The sequence below is a fragment of the Heptranchias perlo genome, chromosome 1, assembly GCF_035084215.1.
Source record: "Heptranchias perlo isolate sHepPer1 chromosome 1, sHepPer1.hap1, whole genome shotgun sequence".
In the NCBI taxonomy this organism is placed as follows: domain Eukaryota; kingdom Metazoa; phylum Chordata; class Chondrichthyes; order Hexanchiformes; family Hexanchidae; genus Heptranchias; species Heptranchias perlo.
The window spans coordinates 150,162,251-150,181,449 of NC_090325.1; the positions used below are offsets into that span (position 1 = coordinate 150,162,251).

Consider the following 19,199-nt stretch of genomic DNA (forward strand, 5'->3'; position numbering starts at 1 on the left):
TATTTCATACTTCTCCTCCTTAACTACAATGTCTGCATCGTCCCCCTCTTTTGTGAAGACAGGCTCAAAGTATTCATTAAGAACCATACCCACGTCTTCCGCCTCCACACAGTTACCTTTTTGGTCTCTAATAGGCCCTACTCTTGCCTTAGTTATCCTCTTGCTCTTAATGTATTTATAAAACATCTTTGGGTTTTCCGGATTTTACTTGCCAATATTTTTCATGCCCACTCTTTGCTTTCCTAATTTCCTTTTTAATTTCACCCCTGCACTTTATACTCCTCTAGGCTTTCTGTAGTATTGAGCTCTCGGTGTCTGACATAAGCTTCCCTTTTTCTGCCTTATCTTAGCCTGTATGCTCCTTGACATCCAGGGGGCTCTAGATTTGAGAGTCCCACCCTTTTCCTTTGTGGGAACATGTTTACTCTGAACCTCTTGAATCTTCCCCTTGAATGCCTCCCACTGCTTTGACATTGATTTGCCTTCAACTCACTGTTTCCAGTCCACTTTTGCTAAATCACTCCTTGGCTCAGTAAAACTGGCCTTTCCCCAGTTTAGAACTTTTACTCTTGTTCTGTCTTTGTCCTTTTCCATAACTATGCTAAAACTAACTGAATTATGATCACTACCACCAAAATGATCTCCCACTGATACTCCTTCCACCTGCCCAGCCTCATTTCCGAAAACTAAATCCAAAACTGCTCCCTTTCTTTTACGTACTGGCTAAAAAAGTTATCCTGAATGCAGTGTAAGAAATTTGCGCCCTCTATACCCTTCACACTTTTTTTATTATTAACTAACAGTTAATAGTAGGGTAGTTGAAATCCCCTTCTATTACTGCCCTACTGTTTTTGCACTTCTCAGAAATGTGCCTACATATTTGCTCTTCTATCTCCCTCTGACTGTTTGGGGGTCCATAGTACATTCCCAGTAGTGTGACTGCTCCTTTTTTTGTTCCTTAGCTCAACCCATATGGCCTTATTTGATGATCCTTCTAACATATCATCCCTCCTCACAACTGTAATTGTTTCTTTAACCAAAATTGCCACCCTCCCTCCTTTTTTATCCCGTTTTCTATCTCGTCTGAAATCCCTGTAACCAGGAACATTAAATTGCCGTTCCTGCCCCTTTTTAAGCCATGTTTCTGTAATAGCTAAGATATCGTACTGCCACATGTCTATCTGTGCCCTCAGTTCATCTGCCTTATTCACTATACTCCTTGCATTGAGGTATATACCTTTAAGCACTGCCAAACTCCCTTGCTGTTTATTTTCTAACCTTTGTTTTCTCTGCTTCCTAAGTCACTTACTAATTTTCTGCCTTCTATCTCCAGTTCTGATTCTGTCCCATCTGAATCTACACAGGTTCCCATCCCCCTGCCAAGCTAGTTTAACCCTCCCCAGCGGCACTAGCAAACCTTCCCACAAGGATATTGGTCCCGGCCCTGTTGAGGTGCAACCCATCCGGCTTGTACAGGTTCCACCTCCCCTAGAACCGGTTCCAATGCCCCAGGTATCTAAAGCCCTCCCTCCTGCACCATCTCTCCACCCACGCATTCATCTGCTCTATCCTCCCATTTCTATACTCACTAACGCGTGGCACCGGGAGTAATCCTTGTGTAATCCTTTTAAGACATCTCTTGATGTCTTAGAAACGTGGATCATGTCATATCCAAATCTTTTTTTCTTCAACAAAAACAAATTCAGTTTCATAATTCTTTCCTCACAATTTAGAAACCGTCAAGTTTGCTCCAACTGTTGGCTCACCTTTCGAGCTATAGTTAGCACCTGAGTGGCCCTCAAGTACTAACTTAACTACAGTCCATAACTACTGGCCTACTTAAAACTGGATCCTTCATTAAGGGTGCCATTCGCATGTCTAGGTTATAGGTCACCGGCCATGATTCCTCTGGCTGTTCACCCAGCTTTTGAGCTATGGTTCACACCTCATAGAATGATACAGCACAAACCCATCGTGCCTGAGCTAGGTCTTTGAAAGAGCTATCCGATTAGTCCCATTCCCCTGCCCTTTCCCCATAGCCCTGCAAATTTTTCCTCTTTAAGTATTTATCCAATTCCATTTTGAAAGTTATTACTGAATTTGTTTCCACCACATTTCAGGCAGTGCAATCCAAATCGTAACGACTTGCTACGTAAAAAACTTTCTCCTCATCTCGCCTTTGGTTCTTTTGCCAATTACCTTAAATCTGTGTCTTCCGGTTACCGATCCTTCTGCCACTGGAAACAGTTTCTCCTTATTTACCATATCAAAATCCTTCATGATTTTGAAAACTTCTATCAAATCTCTTCTTAACCTCCTCTGCTGTAAAGAGAACAGCTCAAGCTTCTCCAGTCTCTCCACATAACTGAAGTCCCTCGTCCCTGGTACCACTCTCGTAAACTTCTTCTGCACCCTCTCTAAGGCCTTGACATCCTTCCTAAAGTGTGGTGCCCAGATATGGACACAATAATCCAGCTATGGCCTATCCAGTGATTAATAAATTGACTAATTTATTCGAGTTCTTTGAGGAAGTAACAAGCAACGTGAATAAAGGGGATCCTCTGAATGTGATGTATTTGGATTTACGTAAGGCATTTGACAAGGTGCCACATCAAAGGCTACTACACAAAATAAGAGCTCATGGTGTCGGGTGAAACATAATAGCACGGTTAAAGAATTGGTTAGCTGACAGGAAAAATATAGTAGGCATAAATGGGTCATTTTCAGGTTGTCAAGATGTAATGAGTGGAGTGCCGCAGGGATTAGTGCTTGAGCCTCAACTATTTACAATCTATATCAATGACTTGGATGAAGGGACCGAATGTATGGTTGCTAAATTTGCTGATGATGCAAAGGTAGGTAGGAAAGTAAGTTGTGGAGAGAACATAAGGGGCTCGATTTTCCCGCGAAATTGCGGGTGTGATGGGGGCGGGGGGGGGGGGGGGGCTCCGAAAATCGGGGAAATCCCGTTCAGGTTCGGAAGCCGGCTCCAACCCGCCGACTTCCGAGTTCCCCACGGACGCACCTGTGTGCGCGCGGGCGTCCCGAATCCGGAGTCCCGCCGGCAATTAAAGCCAGCGGGATGATAGTTAAAGAGTCAAATGTACCTCATTGAGGTACTAAAGGCACTTTCCTTGTGACAGATTAGGTAGTTGGAACGATTTTGAACTTACCTGGATGGCTTTCCCATGGCTTCTGATTCACCAGGTATGAAGGGCCGGATCAGGCAAAAAGAAACAAAATGAATTAAATAAAAAATCATTGCACAAAGTTAAAACACAAAATCAACCTACCTTTCCGCCCTGCTCCGATGTCTTCTTCTCCGATCTCCCCCTCTTCACCGCCCCCCCAATGATCCCCCAATCTCCCCCTCTTCATCCCCTCGATGTCCCCCCCGATCTCCTCCTCTTCACCCGTCCCGATCTTCCACTCTCCCCCGCCCCCCCCCCCCACCCCCGATCTTCCATTCCAGCACCGGATGACGTCTCGCGCTCTCTCTTTCTCCCCCCACCCCCGCCCCCTCGTGTTGCAGCTCCTGACAGCAGCCAGCCTTTTAATCAGGCTGGCAGCCGGGCGCAAAACCCAGAGAGCACGTTAATCACCATCAATTACGATGCGATCACGTCGGAAACGGTAAGTCTTATTTTTGCGGGTTTGCCATGCGCATATTCACCCCGTGCTGCCAACCCGCCACCATTGCAAGACTGAGCCCAGGGAGTCTGCAAAGGGATATAGATAGGTTAAGTGAGTGGGCAAAAATTTGTCATATGGGGTATAATGTGGGAAAATGTGAACTTGTTCACTGGCAGGAGGAATACAGAGGAATGGAGAGAGATTGCAGAACTCTGAGGTACAGAGGGATTTGGGTGTCCTAGTACATGAATCACAAAAGGTTATTATGCAGTTACAGCAAGTGATTAGGAAGGCAAGTGGAATGTTGTCATTTATTGCAAGGCGAATGGAATATAAAAGTAGAAATGTTTTGCTATAGGGCATTGGTGAGACCACATCTGGAATACTGTGTGCAGTTTTGGTTTTATTTAAGAAAGGACATAATTATTTTAGAGGTGGTTCAGAGAAGGTTCACTCGACTGATTCCTGGGATGAGGGGGTTATCTTATGAGGAAAGGTTGGACAAGTTGTGCCTGTATACATTGGAGTTTAGAAGACTGAGAGGGGATCTTATTAAAACATATAAGATCCTGAGGGGACTAGAAGGGGTAGATGCTGAGAGGATGTTTTCCCTTGCGGGAGAGACTAGAACTTGGGGCCACAATTTAAAAATAAGGGGTCTCCCATTTAAGACGGAGACGAGGAGAACTTTTTTCTCTCTGAGGGTCGTGAACGGTGGAGGCAGAGACATTGAATATTTTTAAGGCTGAGTTAGATAGATTCCTGATTAACAAGGGAGTCAAAGGTTATAGTAGGTAGATGGGAAAGTAGGGTTGAGGTCACAATCAGATCAGCCATGATCTTATCAAATGGCAGAGCAGGCTCAAGGGGTCCAATGGCCTACTCCTGCTCTTAGCAACCTAGGATGCATCCCATCCGGATCAGGCGACTTTTATACTTTGAGAACTCCCAACCTTTGAAGTACCTCCTCTTTATCTATTTTTATCCTATCCAATTTCTCTACTACCTCCTTTACTGTGATATTTGCAGCATCCTCTTCTTTAGTCAATTCTCATAAACTCTCTTTGCCCTTTTTATTTCCTTTTTCAGATCTCCTCTGTACTTTCTGTATTCAACTTGGTTCTCTTCTGTATTATGAACCTGACATTTATCATAAGCCTCTTTTTTCTGTTTCAGTTTAATCTCTTCCCTTTAATCATCCAGGGAGCTTTAGCTTTGGATTCCCTTCCTATCCCCCTCATGGGAATGTGTCTAGTCTGTACCTGAACTGTCGCCACTTTAAAGGCCTCCCATTGCTCATTTACTGTTTTACCTCGATGACCCTTGAGTACCAAACTGACCTACTTCTATGATTCTATAAGTGCAGGCAATTGGGACTAGGTTAGTGGTATAAACTGGGCGACATGGACATGTTGGGCCGAAGGGCCTGTTTCCATGTTGTAAACTTCTATGATTCTATAACGCAACCATCGTTGTCCTACTTTTCTGTCTTGCAGTGCCATGCTTTGGTCAAGGTGGCACAGCCAGTCCTCCAGTCATTCATACTTTTCATTATTCCTGTAACATCTTGATGAAATGATTGGGTTTTTATTGGAATCCCCAAACACCTGCAACTTTCTTTTTTCTCCAGTCCAAACCATGATGGTAATTCACTGAATAGCTTTTTTGCCAACCGAGCAGTTTCCATTGATGAAAGCTAAAATTCTGCTTGTGAAGGCTGAGCCATAATGCTGGGTCAGTTCCAAGTTCTTTGGTGAATTTGGTCAATGAGGTTGGATAGCCCAGGAAGGTTAGCTGCTCTGGCCTACTTCAATCAGCTCAGCAAAGCTGATTTGACATTGGGACAAGCTGAAGTGAGCATTCCTTCCTTTGGCTGCAAAAATGCAACTGGTAATCAGCAATGAGTCTTCCTTTGTTTATTCTGGAAGGGGGGAAGGGTGGTGGGAGGGATGTTAAATCTTGTATGGGTGGTGAGCTTCCTGCCTCAACAATGGTATATGGTAAACATAGCAGTTATTACACAGAGGCCAAAGGGCATGTTTTGTAAATCAGGGTAAGTTGGCATTATTTACCACCTGCTCTTAATTTCTTGTTGTAGGAATATGGCCAACTGTGAGCAGCCCATAACAGTACTCTCAGCATTTAATTTTGCAATTTATAATAAATAAGCAGAAATAAACAGTTGGAGTCTAGTCCTGTAAACAGCAGGACTCTAGCGACATGTTTTTTTTGAAATCCGGACTTCTCTTTTTTAAAAAAATAATATATCCAGCTCGAACCTACTGCCTTGGCCATGTGATAGCACCCACCTTACCTGCTGGTGGGAGGTATGCTCTCTGATTTTTGGAGGCAGTGAATTTAAAGAGCCAATTCTCCTGCTCCCCCTCCCCCCCAATCCCATCCCCCCCCAAGCCTGTGCTCCATGTCCAATGTTAAAATTGGATAACCATGTGGTGAAGGATAGAATACTAGAACCTGATCTTTAGTTACTTCCAAGCTTTTAGTCACAGAGTTTCCTCTTGCACACTCTTCACACCCCTGCCAAATGGAGATCCCAATTGAAGTTTAAAGTTTTGAGGAAGGGACCTAAAAATGTCCCCGGGAGCCTATGAATCTTCCCATCAACAGGGGTTCAGGGGCAGGCCACAGCGTCATCCTTTGTGGGTTGTGGCACCCAGCAAATATAAAAGGACAGAAAATGAGGCGGAAGGTCAGGAACGTCCCTCCACCTCATTACAATTGCACCTACCTCAAGTGCCACACTCCAGGAAACCCCGTAAATCCTGGGGGCAGCGTCAAAGGGGCAAATACTCGGTGATCCGAGCTTCTGCCCTTTTTTCCTGTCCCTTGCGCTTGGGAAACTGAGCGTTCCCCAGGTCAGGGGCCAGAAAAATCTGCCCTTAAAATAAATATTTTAAAAATAGTTCCCATCAGCCAGGGAGAAATACTGCAGGTAAAGACCATGACTGATTCCTACTATGAGTAAGGCCTTGTGCTTGCCCAAAAGGAAATACATCCCTATGTTTTAAAGAAAATTAACTTCCATTGGAGGCAGGATTTTTGCATCCAAGTTTCTGTGGAGAGTCACTGCTTATGTGGTGTATAGTTATTGCTCATGTCATCACATTGTAGCTTTGCAAATTGTTTCCCTGTTGTGAACATATCTTGTGATATGGTTCGCACAATTTTACAGCAACCATTTCATCATCATGAAGTTGAAATTGTGCTGTGCAATATTGAGATTAGTAGAGCATTAGTATAATAAAAGTCCTTGTGTACTATTTTAACAAAGGCATTAACCCTATAATGTTTTAAATTAAACGATTTAATAGCAATGTAGAAAATGTACTTACCCTAAGTCTTTTTAAAACACAGACTTTGCAGTTGCTTACTTCCCAGTGAGGAACAGTTTGAAGGTTAATCTGCTACACCCACTTTGTTACATTCATATAATAGCAAAATACAAACATATTTTGGTTTCTATTTACTGATAGAAAGCTTTTACCAAAGTGAATAGAAAACATAGAAAATAGGAGCAGGAGTAGGCCATTCAGCCCTTCGAGTCTGCTCCGCCATTCAATATGATCATGGCTGATCCTTTATCTCAATACCATATTCCCATTCTCTCCCCATACCCCTTGATGCCTTTTGTGTCTAGAAATCTGTCTAGCTCCTTCTTAAATATATTACTATTTATGATGGAAGTTTTCACAATTTTAAAATCAACATCTCCATTATAAGTAAAAAGCAAAATACTGCAGGTGGCAATTTGAACCATGAACAGAAAATGCTGTAAGTCAGAATGAGAGAGCTCTGGGATTATAGCAGTGGCTGGCTTCCCTTGTCTCCAGGGCATAATAGACTGCACTCATTTAGCTATCAGGACACCAGAGGACGAGCCACCATATTTTGTCAATAGGAAGGGCTTCCACTCCATCAATGTTCTACTGCTTTGCGATCACTGCCAGTGGATAATGCAAGTCTGCACCAATTTTGCTGGCAGCTGTCATGACGTCTTCATTCTGCAACACTCATCCATCCCCCCCACTTTTCCACCAATCGAGGAATGGCAGAGGATAGCTGCTAGGGGACAAGGAATCCCCCCTGCACACATGGCTGATGACACCCTTCCGCAATCTGAACAACACTGGTATAATGAGAGCCATGTGACCACCAGAAACATACCATTGGCACTTTGAAGCAACTGTTCAGGTGCCTTAATCGCTCTGGGTCCTCCCTACAATATGGCCCAGACAAAGTGGGCCACGTCATTCTCAAGTGTTCAACACTCCCACACATCTGTAGGAGAGCAGACTGCAGAAGGTGAGTGATTCCTTCAAAGCCCTTATCTATTCAGTCCACTAATCTGTCCAAGGTGGACACCTGTCTCTCCAAGCTGGAGCCCAGATCCTTCATGACAGCGCTTAAGTTTCCAGCAAAGCTGCAAAGTCTAACGTTGACGTTAAACTTGCTTTGCCTTTGGAAGTTGCAGTGTGATTTTAGATGACGCCTTAGGCTGGACTTTCCTCTCCGTGGCAGTGTTCTGGGAGAGCGGGACTTCCGCCTGCCCTTCCGACACAGTCGCAACCTTGATCCATATTCCTGGGTTGGGGGGTCATGAACCTCCATAGAAATTCCAGATTCTTATCTTTATAAGTAAATTAATCATTGTGTCCCATGAATAACAGGCAATTTTTTTTTTATTCGTTCACGGGATGTGGGCGTCGCTGGCGAGGCCGGCTTTTATTGCCCATCCCTAATTGCCCTTGAGAAGGTGGTGGTGAGCCGCCTTCTTGAACCGCTGCAGTCCGTGTGGTGACGGTTCTCCCACAGTGCTGTTAGGAAGGGAGTTCCAGGATTTTGACCCAGCGACAATGAAGGAACGACGATATATTTCCAAGTCGGGATGGTGTGTGACTTGGAGGGGAACGTGCAGGTGGTGTTGTTCCCATGTACCTGCTGCTCTAGTCCTTCTAGGTGGTAGAGGTCGCGGGTTTGGGAGGTGCTGTCGAAGAAGCCTTGGCGAGTTGCTGCAGTGCATCCTGTGGATGGTGCACACTGCAGCCACAGTGCGCCGGTGGTGAAGGGAGTGAATGTTTAGGGTGGTGGATGGGGTGCCAATCAAGCGGGCTGCTTTATCTTGGATGGTGTCGAGCTTCTTGAGTGTTGTTGGAGCTGCACTCATCCAGGCAAGTGGAGAGTATTCCATCACACTCCTGACTTGTGCCTTGTAGATGGTGGAAAGGCTTTGGGGAGTCAGGAGGTGAGTCACTCGCCACAGAATACCCAGCCTCTGACCTGCTCTAGTAGCGACAGTATTTATATGGCTGGTCCAGTTAAGTTTCTGGTCAATGGTGACCCCCAGGATGTTGATGGTGGGGGATTCGGCGATGGCAATGCCGTTGAATGTCAAGGGGAGGTGGTTAGACTCTCTTGTTGGAGATGGTCATTGCCTGGCACTTATCTGGCGCGAAAGTTACTTGCCACTTATGAGCCCAAGCCTGGATGTTGTCCAGGTCTTGCTGCATGCGGGCTCGGACTGCTTCATTATTTGAGGGGTTGCGAATGGAACTGAACACTGTGCAGTCATCAGCGAACATCCCCATTTCTGACCTTATGATGGAGGGAAGGTCATCGATGAAGCAGCTGAAGATGGTTGGGCCTAGGACACTGCCCTGAGGAACTCCTGCAGCAGTGTCCTGGGGCTGAGATGATTGGCCTCCAACAACCACTACCATCTTCCTTTGTGCTAGGTATGACTCCAGCCACTGGAGAGTTTTCCCCCTGATTCCCATTGACTTCAATTTTACGAGGGCTCCTTGGTGCCACACTCGGTCAAATGCTGCCTTGATGTCAAGGGCAGTCACTCTCACCTCACCTCTGGAATTCAGCTCTTTTGTCCATGTTTGGACCAGGGCTGTAATGAGGTCTGGAGCCGAGTGGTCCTGGCGGAACCCAAACTGAGCATCGGTGAGCAGGTTATTGGTGAGTAAGTGCCGCTTGATAGCACTGTCAACGACACCTTCCATCACTTTGCTGATGATTGAGAGCAGACTGATGGGGCGGTAATTGGTCGGATTGGATTTGTCCTGCTTTTTGTGGACAGGACATACCTGGGCAATTTTCCACATTGTCGGGTAGATGCCAGTGTTGTAGCTGTACTGGAACAGCTTGGCTCGAGGCGCAGCTAGTTCTGGTGCACACGTCTTCAGCACTACAGCTGGGATGTTGTCGGGGCCCATAGCCTTTGCTGTATCCAGTGCACTCAGCCGTTTCTTGATATCACATGGAGTGAATCGAATTGGCCGAAGACTGGCTTCCGTGATGGTGGGGATATCGGGAGGAGGCTGAGATGGATCATCCACTCGGCACTTCTGGCTGAAGATGGTTGCAAATGCTTCAGCCTTGTCTTTTGCACTCACGTGCTGGACTCCGCCATCATTGAGAATGGGGATGTTTGCAGAGCCTCCTCCTCCCGTTAGTTGTTTAATTGTCCACCACCATTCACGACTGGATGTGGCAGGACTGCAGAGCTTTGATCTGATCCGTTGGTTGTGGAATCGCTTAGCTCTGTCTATAGCATGTTGCTTCCGCTGTTTAGCATGCATGTAGTCCTGAGTTGTAGCTTCACCAGGTTGGCACCTCATTTTTAGGTACGCCTGGTGCTGCTCCTGGCATGCTCTTCTACACTCCTCATTGAACCAGGGTTGATCCCCTGGCTTGTTGGTAATGGTAGAGTGAGGAATATGCCGGGCCATGAGGTTACAGATTGTGCTCGAATACCATTCTGCTGCTGCTGATGGCCCACAGCGCCTCATGGATGCCCAGTTTTGAGCTGCTAGATCTGTTCTGAATCTATCCCATTTAGCACGGTGGTAGTGCCACACAACACGTTGGATGGTATCCTCAGGGTGAAGACGGGACTTCATCTCCACGAGGACTGTGCGGTGGTCACTCCTACCAATACTGTCATGGACAGATGCATTTGCGACAGGTAGATTGGTGAGGACGAGGTCAAGTAAGTTTTTCCCTCGTGTTGGTTCGCTCACCACCTGCCGCAGGCCCAGTCTAGCAGCTATGTCCTTCAGGACTCGGACAGCTCGGTCAGTGGTGGTGCTACCGAGCTATTCTTGGTGATGGACATTGAAGTCCCCCACCCAGAGTACATTTTGTGCCCTTGCTACCCTCAGTGCTTCCTCCAAGTGGTGCTCAACATGGAGGAGGACTGATTCATCAGCTGAGGGAGGGCGGTAGGTGGTGATCAGCAGGAGGTTTCCTTGCCCATGTTTGACCTGATGCCATGAGATTTCATGGGGTCTAGAGTCAATGTTGAGGACTCCCAGGGCCACTCCCTCCTAACTGTGTGTCACTGTACCGCCACCTCTGGTGGGCCTGTCCTGCCGGTGGGACAGGACATACCCAGGGATGGTGATGGAAGACTCTGGGACGTTAGCTGAAAGGTATGATTCTGTGAGTATGGCTATGTCAGGCTGTTGCTTGACTAGTCTGTGGGTCAGCTCTCCCAATTTTGGCACAAGTCCCCAGATGTTAGTAAGGAGGACCTTGCAGGGTCGACTGGGCGTGGTGTTTTGGCGTTGTCGTGTCCGGTGCCTAGTGATCCGATGCCAGGTGGTCCGTCCGGCTTTATTCTTATTATGACTTTTCGTAGCGAGATTTTACAACTGAGTGGCTTGCTGGGCCATTTCAGAGGGCAATTAAGAATCAACCACATTGCTGTGGGTCTGGAGTCACATGTAGGCCAGACTGGGTAAGGACAGTAGGTTTCCTTCCCTAAAGGACATTGGTGAACCAGATGGGTTTTTATGACAATCCTGTAGTTTCATGGCCATCATTACTGATACTAGTATTTTAATTCCAGATTTTTATTTAATTAATTGAATTTAATTAATTAATTGAATTTAAATTCGCCAGCTGCCGTTGCGGGATTTGAACTCATGACTCTGCATTTTAGTCCAGGCCTCTGGATTACTAGTCCAGTAACATAACCACTATGCTACCGTACCCATAGCATATCTGTGATAACCTTATCTTTGTTTTTACGTTTAATATTTTCAATATTTTTGATTAATGATTTGGTGAACTAAGCATAGTAAATGTTTCGTCCGATTCAGTCTCTCTCCAAGCTCAGGCTCTGGGCTCCAGCTTGGAGAGACAGGTGTCCACCTTGGACAGATTAGTGGACTGAATCGATAAGGGCTTTGAAGGAGTCACTCACCTTCTGCAGTCTGCTCTCCTCAGACTTGGCTCAGTTGGTCGCATTTTTGTCTCTAAGACAGAAGATTATGGGTTCAAGTGTCAATCTAAAACTTGAATACATAATCTAGGTTGGCACTTCAGTGTGCTGATGAAGAAGTGCTATTGTTTTGGAAGATCTGCCCTTTGGATGAGATGTTAAACTGAAGCCTTGTTCTGGTGGTTTAGCTGAATGTTAAAGATTTTATGGCACTATTCAAAGAAGAGTCGGATTCCTCCTGGGTAACATTCCTCCGTCTGCAAATATGGCCATAAAAAGATTAACTGGATATTCACCTCATTGCTGTTTGTGGGACCTTACTGTATGCAAAATGGCTGCTATGTCTACCCATAGGATTGCATCGGTAGTGTGAAGTGCTTTATGATATTTATGAGATGTAATTCTTTCTTCTTTAATGTATAAAAAAGAACAGGTTGATCTTTTGGTTTTAAGAATGAATGCAGAGAATTAAGGTGTGAATAAATGGATTTTTGATTATCTGATGCTATTTTCTACTACAACTGTCTAAAAGCAAGAATGTGAAAAAGTTAATTTGAAAACATTAAGTTTGTTTGGGACAAATGAATGCACAGTAACTTATGTCAAAATATTTTGCTTAGTGTATTTGAATATATAATGTGCTTATTAAAATGAATTTTTACATTAGCAGCATCAACTCACCAGCAAAATTAATTAACCTGCTGATTTCATACTTTTTTACTATTACAAAGTTACATTTTTTACAAAATGATATATTACTTTACATAATTAAATTATTTTAGCAATATATTATGTTGAGAGTGGGAATATAACTAAGTTACATTGCTAGTGGGATATATCTGGAATTTGCTGCAATTCTAAATATTTAACTGTGCTGGAAATACATGTGACAAGTAATTTTACCACTCCTTCACAGCTCAAAGTAAATCTGTATCAAAAGTAAAATGTTTTCACAAATGGTATTCGTCTATCAAAATGAAGAAAATGCCAAAGTGACCTTTTCTTCAAGTATTTAAAAGTTTCCTGCAATCTTTTTAAAGGTCTTTTTGATGTGTTATTGCAGTGGAACGTTTTAATTGTATGGACAGAGAATGTTAATTAATCTCATAAATAATATCACTGTTCCAGAGGTGGTTCAGCTGAGCCTGGCAGAAGATCAGAAAGTGAGTATCACCACGGCAACAGTGGGACAGAGTGCAGTCCTAACATGTTCAATTCAGGGAATCCTGAGGCCCCCAATAATTTGGAAACGTAACAACATTATCCTCAACAATTTGGATCTGGAAGATATCAGTGTAAGTAATAACTTCTTCTGTGGTAAATGTTTCTGTACTTTGTCTGTCAAACTTTGAATTTTCATTGCAAATTGTACTGCCCATTCAATCACAATTGTCTAACCAAGGAAAAGATTTCCTCTGTGCGCTATTGGGCCAATTTTACAAATGCATGTTCCTGGCACATTCCCCACAATTTTACACCCATTAATGGATGATTTGGTAATGTAGGTTCCCAGCAAGTGAGGCCCCCTGCTGGGAGTACAATTATGTAAAATCGGTATTTATGTGAAACAAAATTGTAAATCTGTTCTTTATAAATGGGTCTGCAATTTAATTACAGAGAAGATCTTCCCCTCAATTTAGATAAGTTGCTCATTTTTCCATGACCATTACAAATATGAAAAATACAATGTGGATTTGGCATGTCTTTTCCATCTTCTTGTTATATACAAGGTTATGATTGTAAATAACGTCACAAACGATTTCTCTAAAAAATATGAAGGATAAAAATTCTGGCTTTTAGAAATAGTTCCGCTAGTATGAAGTGGGTGAATGACAGCCAAAATTTGGCGTCCTAATGAGTCGCTGGGTGTTCCTTCCAATAAAGCACCATCTGAAATCATAGACCTGGTTGTTCCTTGCTCAAATGTGTGAGAGCCTCAATAGATATTCAAAAACTATGCAAATTATGACCAAATGTACAAAATTCCAGAGTTTAGGATACACACCAGTTATGCCCAGAGCATACCTATTGAATTAAGAACCAGTTATGTTCTTATCTGGATGCAAGATATTTCTTAAAGTTGGACTGCTCCAAACTGTTGAATTGAAATTGAAAGTTATGGGGGTTTAATTTTATTCAGTGCTACCCTATTACTAGATTTCATAGAAAATAATGAAGCAGTCCAAAGAGGGGATGCCAGGGAAATCAAATTGAACCCCAGTCACACTGCCCACAACCACCATAACCCGAGTATTCATCTCTATAGGACCACACATAGTAACCTGACAGTGTCGGAGGAGAACTGCCTTTGCAGGAAGGCAGTTACAGAGCTGTTACAAACAGACCTACATTGGCCGTTGGTCAATCAAGTCAGTACTGCCCTCAATATTTATCATCTGGCAACTTCCAGTGCACTACAGGGGACATCTGCAATATTAGCCTATTGCTGTAAATGAATATATCAAACAGGTCATTGATGTATTGTTTAGCTGAACAGGAAGTATAGTATGATAGAGCTGCCCAATTTCATCTCATTGCTAGGTTTTCCAAAGTGCAAGAGGCTGTTAATGAAAGCCACATGGCCATCAGTGGCCCTCGATATCTTTCCTTTGCTTACATGAACTGAAACTGGTTCCACTTGATCAGTGTACAGTTATAAACAATTTTACAACACCAAGTTATAGTCCAGTCCATCACCGGCATCTCCACATCGTGTACAGTTAGTCAGTGACGATCAACATCAGATCATGCAGGTCAATGCATATTTTCTAGGCAGCAGTCACAATGCTTTCATTCTAAGGCAATCATCTGAGCTGCCCTTATTTGAAGGCATAGGTGGACGGAAAGGGTAGCTCCTCCCACTGAAGGCTACTCTCTTCAAGCATAATGTGGGAAATTTTAACCCCTCCCCCCCCACCCAGTAGCAACTAGGCAGGCAGGCAGTTAGCAGAAGAGGCCCTGAAAGTAAGTTTATTTATCCTTTGTTTCCTTGTGGGGCCTGGCCCACATCCACTTATCTTGGTGCTGGAGGCCTTTCTTTCGGGTCGCCGATGGCGGCCACCTGCCACCCGAAATCCCACTCCCGCCCGCTGGCCAGGTAGTGCTTCCTATCAGGTTCAGGTGGGAGAGTAACACCAATCATGAGGTCCGGGAATCAAAATCTCCTGGGCCTCACTCTGCTCAGGGCCAGACAGCTTTCCGCCCACCACGGCCCCCAACTGTACCCTTCCTGCTCTTCATTAAAATCACCACTCCAGCAATGGCCATAAGCTGAGTGCAAATACAACAAGCCATCAGGATCATCATAGAGCATACCATTGGGATCTTGAAGCAGCATTTCGCATTCCTTGACAGATCAAGGAGTACCTAGCTTACAAGAGCGACTGATGCCACTGAATCCGAGAATGTATCTGCAGCAGACCTAAATTTATAACAGTTCAAGGAATAAAGTGGTGCCGCACATATTCCATACAGCCATTAGTCATTCCTGTAAGTCGACATGGTTAAGATTTCTAAATGGTGTAACCAATGTGAAATAAAAGCTCTAACTCAGTCTAGGGTTTCAGATAATAAACTGAGTTCAATTCTCAATCTACAAAATTATCTCAGTTAGTACATGGGCTGAAATGAGATGGGCTAAAAATTTATGCTTTTTCTGGATTAGTCTAAGCCATGATGTCATCTCACCAGGTTAGGGTAGATTAGACAATGCATCTATCACCTATAAACAGGTATAGTGGAACCACTACATCAGCCCTGTTAATTTAAGTCAAAAGGAATTTAATATTGATAAAAATTTTGTATTAAAATATCAGAATATATCAGGCCATGTTATGCTCGGACAGGAAATACTGGCGTTCCTGGGCCTGTAAAAGTGCCAGAGCAGAGGAGGCCAGGAAAATTGGCCCTTATTGGAGATGTAGCTTGTGCCATAGCAACCATCACCCCCTTCTTCCCCATTACATAGAATCCTTTTCATCTATTTTTAAATAAATAGGAGAAAGAGTTCATTAAACCATTTGATCGTCGCAAGTGATTTTACCAACTGAGCACTTTAGGGTCACTAACAAGTGTACTTGTGGTGGGTTATTTTAACCTAACCCATCCGGGATCAGGTCAGCCATTGGAACTTCACAAGAAACAGAATTTTGCAGTGGAGCTCTTAAAAAGAAGACAAAGATAACCAAATCTGTATGATGGTCTGGTGAGTGAGAAGTTTTGGTGTGATTGACAAGGACTCCAGCCAATTGGAAGAAACCACTGTAGCAACAATGTGGCCCCAATGTAGTTATTCAAATTAAATTTAGAGTGAGCCTACTAGTCCCCATCTGGATAAGCCTCATGGCCCAGCTGTGGGGCATGCACTACAGTTTGAGAACCGCAGTGAAAAATCATTCACTACACCTGTTAATAGACGGTCCAGAAACAGTTTTAAAATTCATTTTAGGTAAAACACGTTTTTATTACATAGTTAAGAATTTTGAGTTTTGTATTTAGATTATATTTGTATTCTGCTTTGTTACATTTAAGAATGTCAAATTTATTCTTAAATCCAGATTAATGACAGCAAATTATAATAATGGATTTTGCGACCTTACATTCCCTCCAACACATTGTTCATCTGATAAGTATTTTCAGAAGCAAATCTGTATTCTCTTTCATTCCCAAATACACCCGAGGTATTTGATCATTTGATTAACAGGAAAGATTTCCTTTAGATCTCACAGTTCAATCAAGACTACAAAATGTATTATGGAAGGAAAAAGAAAAAAAAACCTACTCACACATTTAGGTTGTAAATTGTAATTTAACCATTTAAATTTGTAATAATTGTCTTGTGATTGTGATAACTCACTATCTCACCTTCTTAATGTTTCAATCATTTCACTAATAATCTCTTGTGGCCATTTGAATGTTGAAAACCCTGGGGGAAGAATTGCTCTGTTTGCTGTGTGTGACAACTTCCTAAATGCATTCAAAACTAATACATTATGATTTCACTATAAAGAATGACCGCAGCAATTCTTCTCCTCTATTTTGTTGTTGATAGTGAAACAAGAATTGCTCTTCGATGGTTAAAAAAATGTTTGATTGTCATTTAATTATAAAATGTAGAGAGCATACCAGTTTATTAGAAACAACTACTAGATGAGACTGAGTAGCAATATGCTGAAGTTTAGAATAGGAACATAGGAACAAGAGTAGGCCATTCAGCACCTCGCGCCTGTTCCACCATTCAACGAGATCATGGCTGATCTAGGTCCTAACTCCATGCACTTGGTTCCATATCCCTAATACCCTTGACTAGCAAAAATCTATTGATCTCCGATTTAAAATTATTAATTGAGCTAGCATCTACTGCTTTTTGTGGGAGAGAGTTCCACAATACTACCAACCTTTGTGTGAAGAAGTGTTTCCTAACTTCTCTCCTGAATGGCCTGGCTCTGATTTTAAGGTTATGACTCCTTGTCCTAGACACCCCCACCAGCTGAAAAGATTTCTCTCTATCTACCCTATCATCGAGTTACATCGAAAGTACAGCTCAGAAACAGGCCATTCGGCCGAACTGTTCATTGCCGACGTTTATGCTCCACTCAAACCTCCTTCCTCCCTATTTCATCTAATCCTATCAGGATATCCTTCTATTCCTTTCTCCCTCATGTGCTTATCTAGCTTCCCCTTAAATGCATCTATGCTATTTGCCTCAACTTCTCCTTATGGTAGCGAGTTCCACATTCTTACCACTCTTTGGGTAAAAAAGTTTCTCCTGAATTCCCTATTGGATTTATTAGTGACTTTTATATTTCTGACCTCTAATTTTGGACTCCCCCACAAGTGGAAACATTTTCTCTACATCTACCCTATCAAACCCTATCATTGTCTTAAAGACCTCTAACAGGTCACCCCTCGGCCTTCTCTTTTCTTGGGAAAAGAGCCCCAGCCTGTTCAGCCTTTCCTGATCAGGATATCCTCTCAGTTCTGGTATTATCCTTGTGAATCTTTTTTGCACCCTCTCCCATTCCTCTATATCCTTTCTATAACATGGAGACCAGAACTGTATCAATTCCTTTCAAAATCCTAAAAACTTCAATCAAATCACCCTTAACCGTCTATATTCCAGGGAATGCAAGTCTACTTTATGTAATCTCTCCAGTGAGTAGCTCCAGTTTACATTAATTTAGTACTCTATATCAAATGTAGCAAATTTCAGGTCGTGTATTGGAATGCTATTGCGATCACGAGATCAAATCACAACTGCCAATCATACACGATGAACGTTTAATTGGCACAGGTATGTTTGTAATAAACTATGCAAACGCTCAATATACGGGATCTCTGGTTCAAACTCAGTCAGACTGTGTCTGACAGAAGGAGTTTTGACCACATTTTATAGTGATCTTATCATTTTGATGAATTTTTGAGCCAGTCTCAAGGCTACCACCATTCTGGAGGAAAATAGAAAAGAAAGGTGGGTAATAATAATTCAAATCCAATGGTGTGATAAGGATAAATGTGCGAATAAACAGTATTCTTATAGCGATAGTTATTGACACTAGCACTTATGGAAAAAAAATGTTTCAGTTGGCACCTTTCCAACTAGTTATCGAAATAACATTCTTATCCAGCAAAAACCACAGGCTGTACATGTATTAACATATAAACAGTCTGTGAAGCTATCCACAAAGGATTTGCGGATTTCCACAGACTGCCACTTCAGAAAATTTCCTGGGGGTAATCACTATTTCTGAAATTAAAGGATACATCTACCCCCATGAGCAGTCTGCTGCTGGCTTTCTAAAAGTATTTGCTGGTGAACGTATTGTTTTTACAAGTACCGCAGGGCCGTGACATTACAGCAGGGAAGAGCGTTCCTGACCTCCAATGACTAGTGCATTTTGTTCTCTCAGTCTGTTGATTATGTCAAGGAATAATTAGCTGTGTTACAGTGGGAGAATCATACTTTGCAGTCTCAGAGATAATTGTGTATTGATCGTGTTAATTTTAAGATTTAGAGGATCTAAAGGAGTAATGCTGAGTTTCTGACAAAACACAGAAAAAGGTTGGTGAAAAGAACGGAAGCATGGGGTACTTAAGGAAGTGATGGCAGAGTGGAGGGGAGCAGTACTGAGCGGTGTGCCCCAGAATTGGTGCCAGGACCCTACTGTTAGTAATTTACATCGGTGGCTCAGGTTGAAAACCTCAATTCAATTTGGTCAAATTCGAAGTTGACTCTAGGTTGGAGGGTGCAGGTAAATGTGATAGGCAGCCAAAGACCTAAAAAAAAGCCTTGATAAATTTACTGTTAGTTGAC

The 19,199-nt window shown here is 43.2% G+C and overlaps 1 protein-coding gene across 1 annotated transcript in view; it reads left to right on the forward strand.

Annotated features, from left to right (window-relative positions):
• Positions 1 to 19,199, forward strand: part of fstl5 (follistatin-like 5) — a 724,566-nt gene that overhangs the window by 538,439 nt on the left and 166,928 nt on the right. The window contains exon 7 of the mRNA XM_067992568.1: positions 13,016 to 13,182. Coding sequence (XP_067848669.1) covers positions 13,016 to 13,182 — 167 coding nt within the window. The remainder of the gene's footprint in view (positions 1 to 13,015; positions 13,183 to 19,199) is intronic.